Genomic DNA, 16,949 nt, shown 5'->3' on the forward strand with positions numbered 1-16,949 from the left:
GTGAATATATGATGTTTTAAAGCAATATTTCATAATGTACATGAAGTGTGTTCATTTCAGTAACGTACACTTGTTTAGCAAGTACTTGAAAGATTTTTTAAGTTAGTTTTGTCATTTTGTGGTAATTGACAATGTAATGTTTGAAGATGTTCATGTATAGTCATCCACCAGTTAACTAATATCTCTGGAAGGATGTTTCGTCCTACGCCAGATGATAAATATCTCTCGGAAGGATGTTTCGTCCTATGCCGGTTGACAAATGTCTCTAGGAAGGATGTTTCGTCCTTTGCCAGTTGAATGGAAGGATGTATTCTGAGAATGTTTCATATCAATACAAAACTTTTTAAATGAACTCATTTGAACATTTACACTTGTGATTATTAACGATTAGTAATTTATACTTATGATATATATACTTTTAAAAACTATTGAAATGTGCAATAAACCATTGTTTATACTTGTTGTGATGTGATTATTACTAGCAGGGTGAAAATTTTTGAGGAATATGAACGCTAATGCTGAACCCATTGTTAAAGCATATGGTTCATGAAAAAGTGAATGTAATGAACAGTGATTATTCTCATAAATCCACAAAGAGTACTAAGAGTAGGGTAAACGTGTACATCTGGACATAACAGAGGTAAGGGCGGGTGCTTATTTAATTAGGAGCACGTATCTCCTCTGCAGAAGAGTAAACATTCTTTGTTGACCGGTCACACCCGCCGTGAGCCTTATATATATTGATCAGGTAAACGGATTCAAGTCAGCATATCGCAAATTCTATGGTCGTTATAACGATCTAGTTTGTCAATACAACCTATCATTGGGTCAAATGCTGTCTGAGTGTTTCATACCGATTGTTAGGCCGTTCTTGGCACACTGATTTTGACTACGGATAACTCCGTTTAAATAAGGCTCACGGCGGGTGTGACCGGTCAACAGGGAGTGCTTACTCCTCCTAGGCACATGATCCCACCTCTGGTGTGTCCAGGGGTCTGTGTTTGCCCAACTATCTATTTTGTACAATTGCTTATAGGAGTTATGGGATTGACCACTGGTCGTTATCTTCACCTTTCATCCAGACCAAGCTTGTAAATCAAAATCAAAATTTCCTAAAACCGATTGCGTCAGTTCATATTGCATTAAGGCTAGCCTTAGTTGAAAGCCATCCGACTCCAAGTCAAATTCGTTTTAAAAAGCATTATCGTACTATCTTTATAAATTCACTTGACTTGACCAATCATGATAAAAAAAAAAAGTAGTGGCCTGCCTTCAAATTCATTTTTATAGTCTATAAGACACACACATAGACGTTGCACAAAAGACATTGATAGCATTTAGGTTACGCTGTCAGTGAAATAATTTACAAATAAAGTGGAATAATACAAGTATTAGTAAGTGCAAATCTTCCCAGGGCTCTAGTAATTTAGCATAAAGCGAATTTTATACTTTATACCACGTTTTAGGGTGACCGTCAAGGTGCACCATTGTCCCATAGGATAACGAAATCGACGGGAAGTTGCTATTTATATGAATGGCGTTCCCGGTAGTACGTAGGGAATAACTGTCCACTCATCCGTTGTTTGTAACGTTGAATGCTGATTTAACGGTCGCAGTTTTACCGGCGACATTTATTTTTCCAATATTTCTCCATTAGGAAAGCAAGGCCTGGACAAAGTTTTCTTTAGAGTAGACATAGTTCTAGGTCAAACGACCAGTTGGCTCAGGTCAGACTTCTGTTCATAATCAACTTCTGTACCAAATATGAACGTTCAATGTCTTTCCATGCAAATTTAATGCATGCAACAAGTTATTGAAATTAATATAAAAAATTGCATCATTTTACAAAGTTTTTACCCACCCCATAGGGATTCTGAAACACGAGACGTTCCATGCTAATTTCAAACAACTTTTTTGAAGTGTTAATATTTTTATCATAATAGTTATTTTCTTATACTACAGAGACCTCATTCCATCTGATTTTCATCCACTTCTGTAAACAGCTTGTCTCGATCTTAACGAAAATTTATCATGTTTACGCACTTGGACATGGGCATGATTAAGGATGTATGCTACACCAGAGGAATTTGAGGTGGAGGATATGTACAATATTTTGAAATTGAAAACTTTCAAATTTACTTTATTTAGTCAAAAATGCAATTTAGTAAGAAGCAATTTGAAAGAAAAAAATTAAACTCCTGCTGAACTCAAATCCGCGACCTACAGTTCAGTTTGGTCGACATGCTGTCCTACTGAGCTACTCAGCTAAGCGATGGTTTTTGAAACGAATATTTGCTGATATTTGCATTTTCATCCATGTTTTAAAATGAAGTCAGCCATTATGACGATGTAGAGTACCTCCTTAAGTGACTTCTGCTTTGACCATTGGTCGGTTTCCCACAATTCCCTTGTAAATCTACAGAGAACGAAGACTAGCTCGAGCAAATAATGATGCTGCTAACTTTTGGAGACTGAAATGACGCCAAAGCAGTAGATAATCGCGAATAAAGAACACTACTTGAAGAATCATAACATTTGTGCAAAAAAGGGTTAAATGTGACGAAAGTCGGACTTCAGCTTAAATCTACACTACATTAGAAGGTTTACATATCAATATGATTAATTGAATATTGTTTAACGTCCCTTTCGAGAATATTTCACTCATATGGAGACGTCACCATTGCCGGTGAAGGGCTGCAAAATTTAGCCCTATGCTCGGCGCTTATAGCCTTTAAGCAGGGAGGGACCTTTATCGTGCCACACCTACTGTGACATGGGACCTCGGTTTTTGCGGTCTCATCCGAAGGACCGCCACATTTAGTCACAATTTACGACAAGCAAGGTGTACTGAGGACCTATTCTAACCCGGATCCCCACGAGATTATAGTAAATTGACAAATTGTACTATCAATTATTGTTCTCAAGAAAAGGTTGGACAAAAGGGGGGGGGGGGGATCCCACAAGTTGCCACAACAAATGATAAATTGTTCTTTTCTATATAGATCACACAAATTTGAGTTGAAGTTGCCAGTTTTAAGCATGAAACTATCTGTAGTCAGAATATAATGATCGATTTGAATGGAAGCCACTGTAATTTACTAGTTTGTGTCGTTGAAAAGGGAGGTCATGTATTACTTTCAACTGCCTTTGTGTGATGTTGAAATATCTTTTCTAAAAAAAAGATTAACCGACTGGCTTAATATCAGTTGTTTGGAAGGGGAAAAAATTATTGTTCTCGAGAGAATTTTTAGAGGTTTTTACTACATATTTTTTAGTAAAACTTTAATGTAATTTAACCATAATGTGGCCCCGACCTTACCCTACTTCAAGGGCTCATGTTGTGAACAAATTGAAATCCACATTACATAAAGTTGAATGCATATTAATTTTACAATTTGTATACCCATATGATTCTTGAGAAAAACTATTTTCAAAGAATGTTCCCACATATTCTCTTGTCAAGCTTATCGAATGCGGACATGTGCAAACCATGTTATCCTCGGCCTGGGAATCACAACTTACAAGTGTCTACACATGTCTTACAATCAGATGTCTGAATACTTGAAATTGTCCCTTGTAGTTCTTGATCTGATTAAAATCATCCCCTTTGTTGGCAACAAACTCGTCACTTTATATAGTAATTTCTAATACCCCCCCCCCCCAATACTTTTGCATACCGGTATATATAATTCGTAGTTGCAGAGCTGTTAGGCCTACCTGCAGCTTTCTGGACAAAAATTAAGTCTATTTCAATATTGTCCCAAGGAAGAGCTCTAGATATACCTCATACACGTACTTACAAAAAACCAAACCCGTATACCATGCACGTGTATATGATGTATATTATATGAAACAACTTGGTCCTTGGCAGGCCTAATTCCTCTTGTTAAGGTAAATCGATGTCCCCCAAATCATAATTTCTGTGGAAACGAGGGGGTTATTAATATTCAGCCTTTCCTACCCTATCGAGGGCCCGGGGATAGGAAAGATCGAATATAAATATCACCCTCGTTTCCATAGTCACATCGTTTACAAATTATCGATATTCTAGAAAGTTGCAATGTACAGAAAGGCTTCTCAATATTATTTCCAAAAGCAATGAATTTTTCATTACTTTCTATTTATGGGGCAAAACATCCTAGAGCAAAACCACTAATTCGTACTAGGTACGAAACAACCCGGGGTGAATGCATACTCGGTAATCCTCAGCTTCCGGCATTTGACGATTTGTAGGATAAAAAGATGGGGTTTTACAAGTTCTTCGTGTACGTCATTTTCTTGTACTTAGTTTCTGCGAAAACTGCAGACAAGGAAACAAAACTTACACCAGGCAAGTGTCTTCTTTTTGTAACATGTAACTAGACAAATAATACTTTGATATCGGTTTGATCGCCATATCAGATTGTGGATTCGTAGCTGACGTCAAAATGGCGGCATTTGTTTACATTAACAACTCATGAAAACCTGACTTTTCGAATATTTTCTGAAAGTGACTCTTTATCCATAGTCACTTACTATAACATTGGTCTATGTTTAGCCTCTGTAGTAATATTGGGGGGATTTGGTTCGGCTTTAATCTTCAGTATTTTTCAGCACCGACACTTTTCGGCACTAAGCCGTTTCGGCACTATGTATCGTCGACTGCCCTATTTCGGTGACTGATAACCTTTTGTTTACGTGTGCGCGTTGTCGTTTCCGGGTGTAGATTGCGTCATCAATTTCGCCGTAGTGTTTGCAAACATATATAGAGTACGTATTCAATTTTTTTTCTGAAAATGAACTACTAGAAGGAGCGTATGCAAAAAATCAACACGAGCACCCCCAAAATATGCCCATTTACTTATTACTTTTTCAAGCAAACCTTCAAATTAATATAAAGTATACCAAAAGTCTAGAATTCTACACTGTTATTTTATTCATTGACGTTTAGTTGCACATTCCTCTTGTATATACGTTTTAAAAACAGTTACAAACTTTTGGCAAACCTATTTTTACAATGGTCACCGAAATAGGTGACATCACCGTTTTAGGACCACAAAGTGACATGTTTTTTGTTACAAAAATATATTCAATTAACGTACCAATGAATTTGGAATTTTTGGATGAAAGTAAAGGAATTTAATTACTTTAAAGGTAGGTGCATCATCTATTTATTTAATCCAAGTGATTAATGAGAAAATTGCTGTTTATCACTAAGGTCACCGAAACTGGTCAGTCGACGATACAATGTTTTATTGATATTGATCCAAGATGTTTGTACAACAGTTTCATTGAAACTAATTAGATCTAAAAGTTTATGTCAATTTCGTTGCCAACTAATACTATTGGTTTGTATATGTAACAAAAGCAGTAGCATGAACACTTACAGTTTAGTACATTTTTGTAAGAAGGCTATTTTTTCCCCTGGATATTGTATTTGGGTGAAAACCATCCAGAATTTACTTTTAAAATTTTCTGTCTACTTAGTGTTGATTTTGTGTACAATTCTTTTAAAGTTGGGGGTAATTTTTCAATATTTATCCTTGGGTAGAAAAAAATCCAAGGGATTAAAAACAACAACCAAAAAACATAAACCAATCAAACAATTCTTTTAAAGTTTGAGGGTTTTTAAATATATATCCTTAGGTAAACTTGAATATTGCAAAAACAAACAAACAAACCTTAGGTAACTTGAATGTTGCAAAACAAACACAAACAAAGAAAAACTATTTGGTGGACTGAGCAATATATATTGTGCTTCATGATGTACAGTATTCAAAAACATTACCAAATTTTTCATGAATAACACTAACAACATGATATGGATTGGAGTGATCAAAGAGTGTATATTGTCACCTGTGTATGGAATCGGTGTACAATCACTATCAACACAAGGGATATATCATTTATAAAGCTTGAATACAATGAGGTCCCTAATATGTTGCCTTGATATTTCCTCTAAAGAAGATAAATTACCAATAGGCTTTAGTATTTTGGCATTTAGAAGTGAAAATCACAGCCTGGTCATTCAGACCTTAAAAATGGATGTTTCATGTTGTGGCAGGCAGGTTAAAGAAACCTCACTGCTATGACCGTAAGCGCTAAGCATAGGTCTAAATTTGTGGTTCTTCACCTACAACTGGTGATGTCTTGATATGAGTGAAAGATTCTCTACGAGATGTAAAACAAACAAATTAACTAGGAGGTTTTAGGATTAAGCCCTGCATGCTCAGACCTTGGCAGTGTTGAACCTAAAATGTAAAAGAAAATATGCTGTTTGACTGCACCTTCACCAAACACATGGCGATATACATGTAGAAATGACAGAGTGACAGATCTTTCAGATAAGACTTTTAAATCGGAATTCCCTGTTATAATAAAGAACCTTCACTGCTATGGCTCAGTGCTCTGATGTCTCTTGAATGGGATGTAAAAGACTATGCTAACAAATAAAACAAAACCAGGTTAAGTTGATAGACAACAGACATCACATGACAGATAAACAGATCAGTCACAGTGACTCTGGGTTAGAGCGTTCATTTATGACTGGGAAGTTATGTGGGTTTGAGCTGCTTTTGTACTGTTTCAAACCTAAGATGAAAAAGTAGGTGATTACTGATCCTTTTCCAAATGCTTGGCATTTTGAAGTGAGAGTCAGGGGTCTTTGGTTGAGATCAAAAAATCTGAGGTCCTGTGTTATATGGCAGGCATTGGCATGATAAAGAACCCTCATTGCTATAGGGCACTTCATCTATAACAACTTGTGACATCTCTATATGAGTGAAAATTCTCAAAGAGATGTAATAAAAAAAATTTTTAAAAAAAAATCATACTTATTGGTCTAACTTGTTTAGGAAAGCTCACTTGAGCTTACAGCTCAAATAAGCTGAAAAGAAAACACATTATGATACACTGTAACAAATTTATTATAGAATTCATGATGTAAATCTTTCAAAAGTAAGCCTTTATCAACATCTATATTCACCCAGCATAATGTAATATAAAATTATTAGTTTTTTGTGATTGAAAGTTCAATCCTTCATCTATATTATCTGGTTTTATGTTGCTTGAACAGAACGTTATTAATGTACAGATTCTTTTTTCCAGCGGGCCTTTGTGCGGGGTGCCAAGCCACTGTGAAAGGTATACATCAAAGACTGAGTATTTCTCTTGAAGATCAATCAATGTATTTTTCTCCATGTTAGTTATACAAATGATGTTCAAGGGTGGGATGGTGTTGGAATCATCATATCTGTCCATAGGTGTTCTTTCTATGAAGATTTACTTTGATGCTATGGATTTAATGAGGACATCTTATATACAGTAAAACATGGTTACAGCAAACACACTTATAATGAATTCACGTATACAGCAAAGTGATTTTCGTTACCTGTAGTTTTAAAATATAAACTTATTGGATATAACGAATTATGTTTAATAACAAATCAAAATTGTTCTTCCCTAACTCATCACTATAAGCATATACCCATCCATTACCATTTTTGAGACCTGTGCACCCAGTATTCAGAGTATTGTTCTGAGATATTTATTTCCTTGCAAACAAAGGGAGAAGGGTTTTGGAGTAACCATGATAATCATCCCTCTGTCTATGAGTTATAAACAATGAAATTCTAACTAATATGCTTCATGTGACCTGGATTTCACTGCAAGATTTAAATTCAAGAGAATGGGAGTTTTACTGCAGGAAAATCTGGAACTTTACCTGCTTTAGAGATTGAGAACTTTGGGAAAATCACAAGTCACATGTATTGCAATTTAGGAATGGTATTGTTGAGACTTTGCGAAGGAGAATTAGTGCATAGAAAATAGCATGAAATCACTTATCGGAATGTTGTATTAATTCTCAATTAGAGATCTTAACTTCATAGCAAATGCTGATTTGACTTTAAACGTTTCTGGTTGAATTAGAATTCTTGTACATCTTAAGGATTTTATTGCTTATTTTATTATTATTTTAAAGACACCCATACAGATGACAACATTTGTGTCAATCATTAATTCTTCAATTCTTCACTACCATTAATTAATAACTTATAAGTCATTACCCACATATAGAAGTCTGTTATTGTTTTTAAGAGAACATTTTTAGGAATTTGACATTGAACCTTTTATAAGTAGAACTTTTAATACCATTTTTCTAGCAAAAGTTTTGTATGTTTGTTGTATATATTTTCTGAATGTTAAACTTGTTCTTTATTACCAATAACCTCAAGTTAAATACACCGAATAAATAAATGATTAAAAGCCGGTGACCCATGTCCAATTCAAGCCATCAATCTGGTCAAATCTGGTCAAATAAGTGGATGTTGTTTGATACTGAGCAGGTTGAGTGTAATTACAGAGAAACCTGTCTAATCCAACATGCACTGGGAGACAAATATTTTTTTACATTGCATGTGTCAGAAAAAACAATGAAAATATGAAATTGAGAATGAAAATATGGGTCAGAATGCCCAGTGAAAAACGAATTACACAGGTGTTGGATTAGGCAGTTTTTCGCTGTACTGTACGTAAACTTTTAAGGCATAGAATACAATTCTTTGATAATATGTAGTGAATATCTAGTACGCTGTTGTCATACTTTGATTTAAATAAAACAAAATACTGATGTACATTATAGATCAGGCTCATTCTTCATGAGATGTTTGTACGAAAATTCTGTGTATTGACTTTGATAAACATGAAATGATGAATTAAATACATTTTCATTAATAACACCATAGTGGCAAGTATTCGGTATTGTTATTTTGCCTTTTAAACTATCACTCTTATTGACAGTTACTGATTAATGAATTAATTGATTAGTTAATAACACCATAATGGCAAGTACAGTACAGAATTCAGTATTGTTATTTTGCCATTTAAACTATCACTCTTATTGACTGTTACTGATTAAACTGACTTGAATGCATTAAACATTCCATCAAATATCATGAGTTGTGCTGCAAGAAAAAACTTCAGCACTGAGTAATATGCAGCAATAAGTGAGACTTCAGAATCAAAATTTGACTCCCCCCAAAAAACCAACTTAAATTCAAGTATATATGGTAGTAGAGTTGCAGTCCCAACAGAGACTTTCAGTTTGATAGACCTTACTAAAAATTATGAGTCAGTTGCACTAAACACAAATTTCAATAAATTTTTGTAGTTTGAAATAAGAAATGACTTACTTGAGAAAAGCGGCAATTGAATTTAAGTCTGGGCATTTTCTCTGGGTAAGTTGAAAAGGGGGAAGAAACAATATTTTCATTTAAACCTTATCTTTACATGATAAAACAATTGTCATTTAGAGTTATCAAGGGTTCTGAAGCATACGACCAATGATCCAATCAGCAAACGAGTTCCTAAATTGATGTCAACTGTCTGCAAGAAAGAAAACTTCAAACATTATGAAATCACACCATCAGTCATTGAAGAGTCCTGCAAATTGATGATGAGTATGTACATGTTTTATAGATAGTGTGTTCTACTAACAAAATTGAAAACACCTTTACAGCTGATGAAAATGAAATATTTTTTTTCAGCTTGGACTGCAGTTGTATGCCTTATAGCAATATGATATATATTACAATACTGGAGTCATGATTTATTGTTTTCAATATGGTACATTTTGATAAAGGAAATAATTTTTTGTCAAAGGATTTAATTAAAGTATAAATCAAAGTAGTAAACACTGAAACAAACAATTGAATGAAGGTGATAAAACAGCAAAGGTTTACATCAAATGTTGTTGCTTTATGTTTGTTGTTTGTGTATACAAGTACATTATTTTGTTGTAGAGAACAACGGCACAGCTATAGAAGCTACCTTAGTTAATTACTACAATGCCAAGAGTCGTCAAGGCCACTCCTACTTGGATATAGTTCAAACAATCTGCAGTGAAGTCACCAAATCTTGCCCTGGTGGCATAGACAATTTCAAGGATAAGCCAAAAGTACACAATATATTTCTATGTAAATGCAGAAGTTACTAATCCCAGAAAGGGGAAATATTGTTTTAGTGTGAATTCTTCTTCTTCCACTTCTCATACAAGGTTTGTCTTTGTCCCGACCATAACAGTTAGGCCTTTGATGTTTGGTATGTGTGTATACCATGATAAGACAGTATGTTGCATATCATTTTTTATGACCTTTGACCTTGATCTTTTATGTAAAGGTCTAATAATAGAATTTTAGGGGCATTTTTTTTTTTTGGACCATAACGTTTTTGTTTCTCGACATAGGCCTTTGATATTTAGTATGTCGGCCAGTTTAATTTGCTATCATATGTTCACAACACTATTCCTTGTTTGAAGCACATATACATATAGGTGACTGTTATGTACCATAATTCTAAGTTTGACTGTTATGTACTGTAATTCTAAGTTTGACTGTTATGTACCGTAATTCTAAGTTTGACTGTTATGTACCGTAATTATAAGTTTGACTGTTATGTACCGTAATTCTAAGTTTGACTGTTATGTACTGTAATTCTAAGTTTGACTGTTATGTACCGTAATTCTAAGTTTGACTGTTATGTACCGTAATTCTAAGTTTGACTGTTATGTACCGTAATTCTAAATTTTCCACTTTAAAGATGATCCCTGAAAAATGTTTTTTAAAAATTTGGACAATGGAAGGGGAGGCATCAGTTTTAGTGTGCTGAAACAATTCTTCTTAGTTAATTTATTAATTTATCTCACCTGGTTGAGAGGAATATGTATTGTGTGGACCTAATTTGGACCCATGAATGGACTTAAAATATTTTATTATAAAGTGCTACTTTATTTTGATTATGAGTGTATGTTATCTATAATAATATACTGTCGATTCTAAGATAAAAACAGATGAAGTATCATATCACTAATGTCTGTAAACATTTTGCGATGACTTGCTGAAGCAAAATTGTTAACAATCTCAAATTCTACCACTGCATACCAAAAATTGGGCCCAGTTCATCAAATATTGGAAATTTGAGATATGATACTATAGATATACATTTTGAGGTTCAGCCCCACAGATCCCTTAAGGGAATGGATATAGATCTTTAAATTAATGGAATCATTTAAACATAGAAACAATTATTTTCTTTATTATAATATTGATCAAAATATTTCCTAGTCATTTCTAGGGGTCAGTCCCATTGATCCCTTACTGGAAGTGATTCTGCCTTTTGAATGCTTGGAATGCATTTCAGGGTCTGTAATATTGCAATCATCCCCATGAAGTTTAATATATCTAAACCATGACCCTAAAGGCAAAAGTGGGATCACAAAAATTACAAAATAATGTTTTAAGTCTAGATATGAAAAATCATCTTATAGATGAATATTCTTTTCAAAAACTAAAAGGAAACAAATTTTATGCCCTTGAATGGGAGCATACTGTTTGCAATTTTCGCTTTAATCATAACTTTTGAATTATACAATTTAATAGAAAGTTGTAATAAGCTATATATTGATAAAGGCAGAACTTAATGTTTCAAAAATTCATCTTGTTCAATTTATTTGCAATAATCCTCATGAAGATTGAAGTTACGTCACACCAAGACAGTGGCAATAGACTTAAAAGTTTACATGGGGAAAAAAACTGCTCTGGTAAGCGATATTCCCCATGACCCTCTTGCGAGTATATGACACCACATGATTACTGCCACCACATTGTCAGAAGGAAAAGAGTGAAAGAATCCATGATTTGTATGATAAAACATTTGTTTACAATGATTTTATTTTTTTTTAACGTTTGTAGCAGGGAGGAATTGTATATAACAGGGAAACAGATACTTTTGATGTCATACCAGGGGAGAATGTGAAGATGGTGAGACCTTCCAAGCAGACACACGAAGAACTGTAGAAACACAAGACACTGAACGAAATTTTGGAGAGAGAAAATTCCATAGATGAATTTGATAGAAATAGTACCATTTAACTTCTGTGATATTTCTTTATGTGTATTGCACAAAATTTAAAAAGAGAAAGGGGTTAAAAATTACGCTTTTTAAGAAATGGTAGGAAAATAATTTGTTTTGAAATGCATCACTTCAAAATTAAAACTTGGTGTATTTTGTGCAAGAATCTGAATGCAAATTTTGTTATTCTCACTTCTATCAAGAGGACATAGAATCAGAATTGTGGCATCATAACATGGATGTTTTGTCATCATTTTTATGTGGTGTTTCTTTGTTTTTTTTTTTGTTTTTTTGTTTTACATAAAATTGCTATTTTCATGTAGTCTCTCTTCTAGAAAACATAGAGTGCATGCTTGGACAAACTTTTTTATTTGCACCATAGATTTACCCTTCCAGTACGTACATGTGATATCAAAATATCTGCACTCTATATTTTCTAAAACAAAAATTGTCACGAAAAATAGCATTTGGATTAAATTTGAGTAAGATTGAAAATTTGCATCTTTTTTTTTTTAATGTGATCTTTTCTAAATGACTGTAAACATCAAAGACAAATTATATGCAACTGTATTGGATATGGTCTGGTTTAGGAAATACAAGAAGATTTAGTCTTTCTTTAAAACTTTGAAATTTTGATTTTGACAGGGGGTCCAAAAAGGCCTTTATTGTACATAGTCCTTTAACTTCAACTACAAAGTTAGGGTTGAAGGGAGGGGGGGGGGGGGGGGAGGGGGGGGGGGTTGGAATTGTCATGTCTGTTACAGGAGATGCATTTAGGTGTGTTTCTCTCCTTACGACATAGAAGTACAAATCAAACAAACTGCTGCAGCTGAGGTACATTTGTGCTTCAATGACAGGATCAAGGACAGCATTTAGATCCATTCTCACCATCAGAAAAGTGCAATGCAAACAAAACTTTCTCATATTCACACATCATGGGATGCTTATATTCTAAATCATGGTTCCTGCATCCGACCTACATTTTGTGCTTTGGCGACTCAGGGTAAGGATTGTATTTTGGTCTTTTCCTAACTTATCACAAATGTTATAACAAAACTCATCCATGGCTACAGGTGCTCTGTTCAAGGCATTTTAAATTAAATCTATTACCATAGTTTTGAAGATTTAAAACAAAGGTGTCTTTGATTTGGTGTTTGTGTCCAATAATTCACGATATTGCAAGGGTGTAAAAAAGCATTGGGAGTGTAAAATTTGGGTTTGAGCAATAATTTTGCAAAATGAGTATTGTAGCTTTACATGGTTACATCGGGGATTATTTAGAAAGGATAGGGTGTTTAAATACACCCAGTGTTAGGTGTGTCCAGTGGGGGTTATTCGTTTTGTTAGTTTTAGGTTATTCAGTGTTCCTTGAATGCACCGTTAACATGCACAAAGAGGTAGAAATTTAGAGAAATGTAGTTTCCTTGCAGTGAATTTCAAATATGTTAACTATATTGCAGTATTTAAAAATGTATACAATCTGTGTGATATCGCAATTTAATTAAAATTTCTCTAACCGTTGCAGTATAACGGTTAGATTGTGTATTATTGCAATATTTTTTCAAAAGATTATGAATTAAACAGAAAATTTTGGAAGAGTTTTAGAGTCTTTTAATCTTTTCCCTTAATAATGATTAGGCCTATTTCAGATGAACATGGATAATAATTGAAATATGAATAGCAATGACGAATGCCATTCGAGGTAACACATATGCCTTGGAACAGTTGTTTTGTGTACTGCTTGTGAATTGACCTCTTTATGAAAATGTAATGATACATAAATATTTTTAACTTATGCTTATCTGATTGTATTTATTTTGCATATTGTGTGTACTCTCTTGATTCTGTGTGTTATATTGTATTCATTACATATATTTTTATATAGTATATTTACATCTCTGCTGTGATATATAATTCTACAATAAACTTTTTAGCTCACTTATGTTGTAGACTCAACTGAGCTTTTCTGATCAAAATTAGTCCATCATCTGTTCTTGTCCACTCTTCCCATTTTTTATTAAACCAAACATGACACAGAATATCCTTGGTTGAAGGAGATTCATATTTATTCAAATGAAGAACTGTAGCTTTCTGGGGAAAAGAATAGGGTATACCAGAGGTGTTTATTTTTTGCTTGAGAACTACAGTTCTGCAGCAAGCCCTCCTCCAACAGGAGATAATTGGCAATAGAATGGCATGTTTAAAAAAATCAATCCCTCCCAAATGACTTGATCAAAAAGCCAAAACTTGCTTGAAAAACTTTTCTGATATATATGTAAAATGAAGATTCAAATTTGTTCAAACCATGATATGCATGGCCATGGAAGGGACAAAGAGTTTAAAGTTATACATAGGAATATATAATTTCTGTTTACCTGATTTAGACAGAGGGCTCATGATGGGTGTGACAGGACAACAGGGGATGCTTACTCCCCCTAGGCATCCTATGGTGTTTCCAGGGGTCTATGTTTGCCTGGATTTCAATTCTGTATGGTTTTTAGGATTTAATTCACCTTTTTCATAGGATAAACCTATGAAAATATAATTTTCAAGAACAAGTGTACAATCTGTCAAATTGATATGTGTTTATAGTGTATATTCATTTTGTTTTAAAGCAGTTTTCAGAGTGGGGTCATTATTATAATTGGGGTTTGGTATAGAATTATAAAGAAAAACGGAAAATGATTGATCTTTACAAAATATGCTTCAAGATCAAGTATTGCAAAAATTGTTGAATTAGTATTCAGGCATCCATTGACTAGCATAGATTCAGTTTTGTTTGACCCCGGGGCCAGGGATTGGTCTTGATAGCAGGTTACAGTGAGTGTATTTGATCTGTAAAATTTTCAGAAGTAAATTTGTGAAATTCCTGGGATCAAGCAGACCACAATTAGGTTTAACATTATGCAAACATACTGGATGTACAGCTTTAAATTCACTCCTGGTTATTTTCATGATTTCTTATCAAAATCTATTTTCACAGTGTTCAATTCACAGGTTTCATGTTCATATAATTTTCTCTGCTGTTTTAATTTCTTCAGGTTTTTTTTTTTTTTTTTTTTTTTGGTCTGAAGAGAAATTTAAAACTTGAAAATAAACATGAAAATAAAGATTACAAGTATACATGTATGATGAGTGTGATTTGGGTGAGCATTGTAATCTATGATGATCTCTTACTTGTTTAGTTTTTCCATTTTTGCATAGATTGTAGAATAAAGTTTGAAAACAGCAAACCTTTTTCAAAAGTTTATTTTTGCATGTTTATGAGCATTAGATTAAAATGAACTGTTAACTTACTTGACTCAGTTGAGTCAAAAGCTCGAGATTTCCAGATCAAAATTAGGATGTGTGTGTTGGTATGTGAACATCTTATTTTATTAGAATGTGTGTGTTGGTATATGAACATCTCATTTTGATGGGGTATCCCCACTTCATGTTTCTAGATCTCCCAATCAGTTGCATGTCTAGTTACCAAATTCTGCATCCGTCTTTAGTCTGATACATGATGTGGTAATGTCTGTCCAGGTTTTCTGCACTGCATGTTCTCCCTTAATATTGCTTTCACTGGTTGAATTGAAACTTGTTCTATACCGTCTTTATGGAAAAACTACATGCCATGATCAACATCACCCACATTTTAGCTCACCTGAGCTGAAGGTTCATTGAGCTTTTCGAATCAAATTTTATCTAGTGTTTGTTTGGCCTAAACTTTTCACATTTTCGGCTTCTCGACAACCTCTGCACCAATTACATGGAACCAAACAAAGTGTTAACTGGAAGAAGAGGATTTAATGTTATTCAAATATAGGTCCATGTCCCCCTCCAAGAGAGAATACATATGAAATGTTAAAATTACGGTGAGGTGTTTACACAACCTAAGTATTAAAGGAGAGGCCCATGGGCCACATCCCTCACCTGAGTCACTTTGGCCCTGATTTTTTAAAATATTTTTTTCAATCCTTATTCCCACGAGAAATTTTGACCCCCTATTATGACCCAACCTAGCCCCAAAGGGTCATGATATAACTGAAATGAATACACATGGGATGCCTCAAAACCAATTGTGACTAATTTGACCTTGCTGTTTTGGATAAGGCTAAGGTCAAAGATCATGGTATGGAAAGATCTCTGCCATAAGAAATCTATATACAAAGTAAGAACAGTTTAGGAGATATTGATTAGGTCAGCTTTTTTAAAAGTAGGTCAAACACCATGGAATAACAAGATCTTGCAATAAAGAATCTATGTATGAAAGATGTACCTTAAAATAATTTGGGACACATTGAATAGATCAGGTTTTTAGAACTAAGTCAAACTTTAAGGTCGAGGTCAAACACCATTGTGTCACAAAGTCTTGTCAAAAAAGAATCTATATACAAAATATAAAAGTCCTTCCTTAAAACCACAGCTGGGCAGTCTTGGAACTCTGATGCAATGACACTGCTTTTGTATGTTGTATTTTTGTCCCCTGCCGCAACATAGAAGGGAACATAGATATACAGGTCTGTGTCCGTCCGTCCCTTTGTGGATGCAACTCCTCCGAAATTACTCAACAGATTTTGTTAAAATCTTGTAGTAACCGTTGTTAATCACCATATGTAGTTCATCATATTGCCATGGCATTTTGATTTGACAAATTTTACAGGAGTTATAGGACTTTGTTGGATTTGTACATGCTACATAACAGGGACACTTTGTGGATACAACTCCGACGAAACCACGCAACGGATTTTTTTTCAAATTTTATGTGTGTGTTATATACTATATGTAGTTGATCCTATTGTGCCATTTTGATTCGACAAATTTTACAGGTGTTGTGGGACTTTTGTGCTTCAACTTTTTTGCAGCGGCTGGGGACATATGGCTACACATAGCAATCTTGCTCAAATTAATATTTCTGCCTTCAGGAAATATTAGTGCAGTAAAACAATATTCATAATTTATTAAACGTTGGTATCTCTTGTCTTTTTGTAGTTAAATTTACTAAAGTCAACCACTGTTTTATTGTTGCATTGGGAATTCTTATCATGAAGGTGGTTCAGAGAGAGAAAGAGAGGGGGGGG

The 16,949-nt window shown here is 34.1% G+C and overlaps 1 protein-coding gene across 1 annotated transcript; it reads left to right on the forward strand.

Annotated features, from left to right (window-relative positions):
* The first annotated feature begins 4,186 nt into the window (after positions 1-4,186).
* On the forward strand, positions 4,187-15,119 carry LOC125670805 (uncharacterized). Its single transcript, XM_048906193.2, has 5 exons — positions 4,187-4,330; positions 7,087-7,122; positions 9,291-9,437; positions 9,780-9,934; positions 11,727-15,119. The coding sequence occupies exons 1-5, from the start codon at positions 4,243-4,245 to the stop codon at positions 11,829-11,831; spliced, it is 531 nt and encodes a 176-aa protein (XP_048762150.1). The 5' UTR covers positions 4,187-4,242; the 3' UTR covers positions 11,832-15,119.
* The last annotated feature ends 1,830 nt before the right edge of the window (positions 15,120-16,949 follow it).

This window comes from Ostrea edulis, chromosome 4 (assembly GCF_947568905.1).
Source record: "Ostrea edulis chromosome 4, xbOstEdul1.1, whole genome shotgun sequence".
NCBI lineage: Eukaryota > Metazoa > Mollusca > Bivalvia > Ostreida > Ostreidae > Ostrea > Ostrea edulis.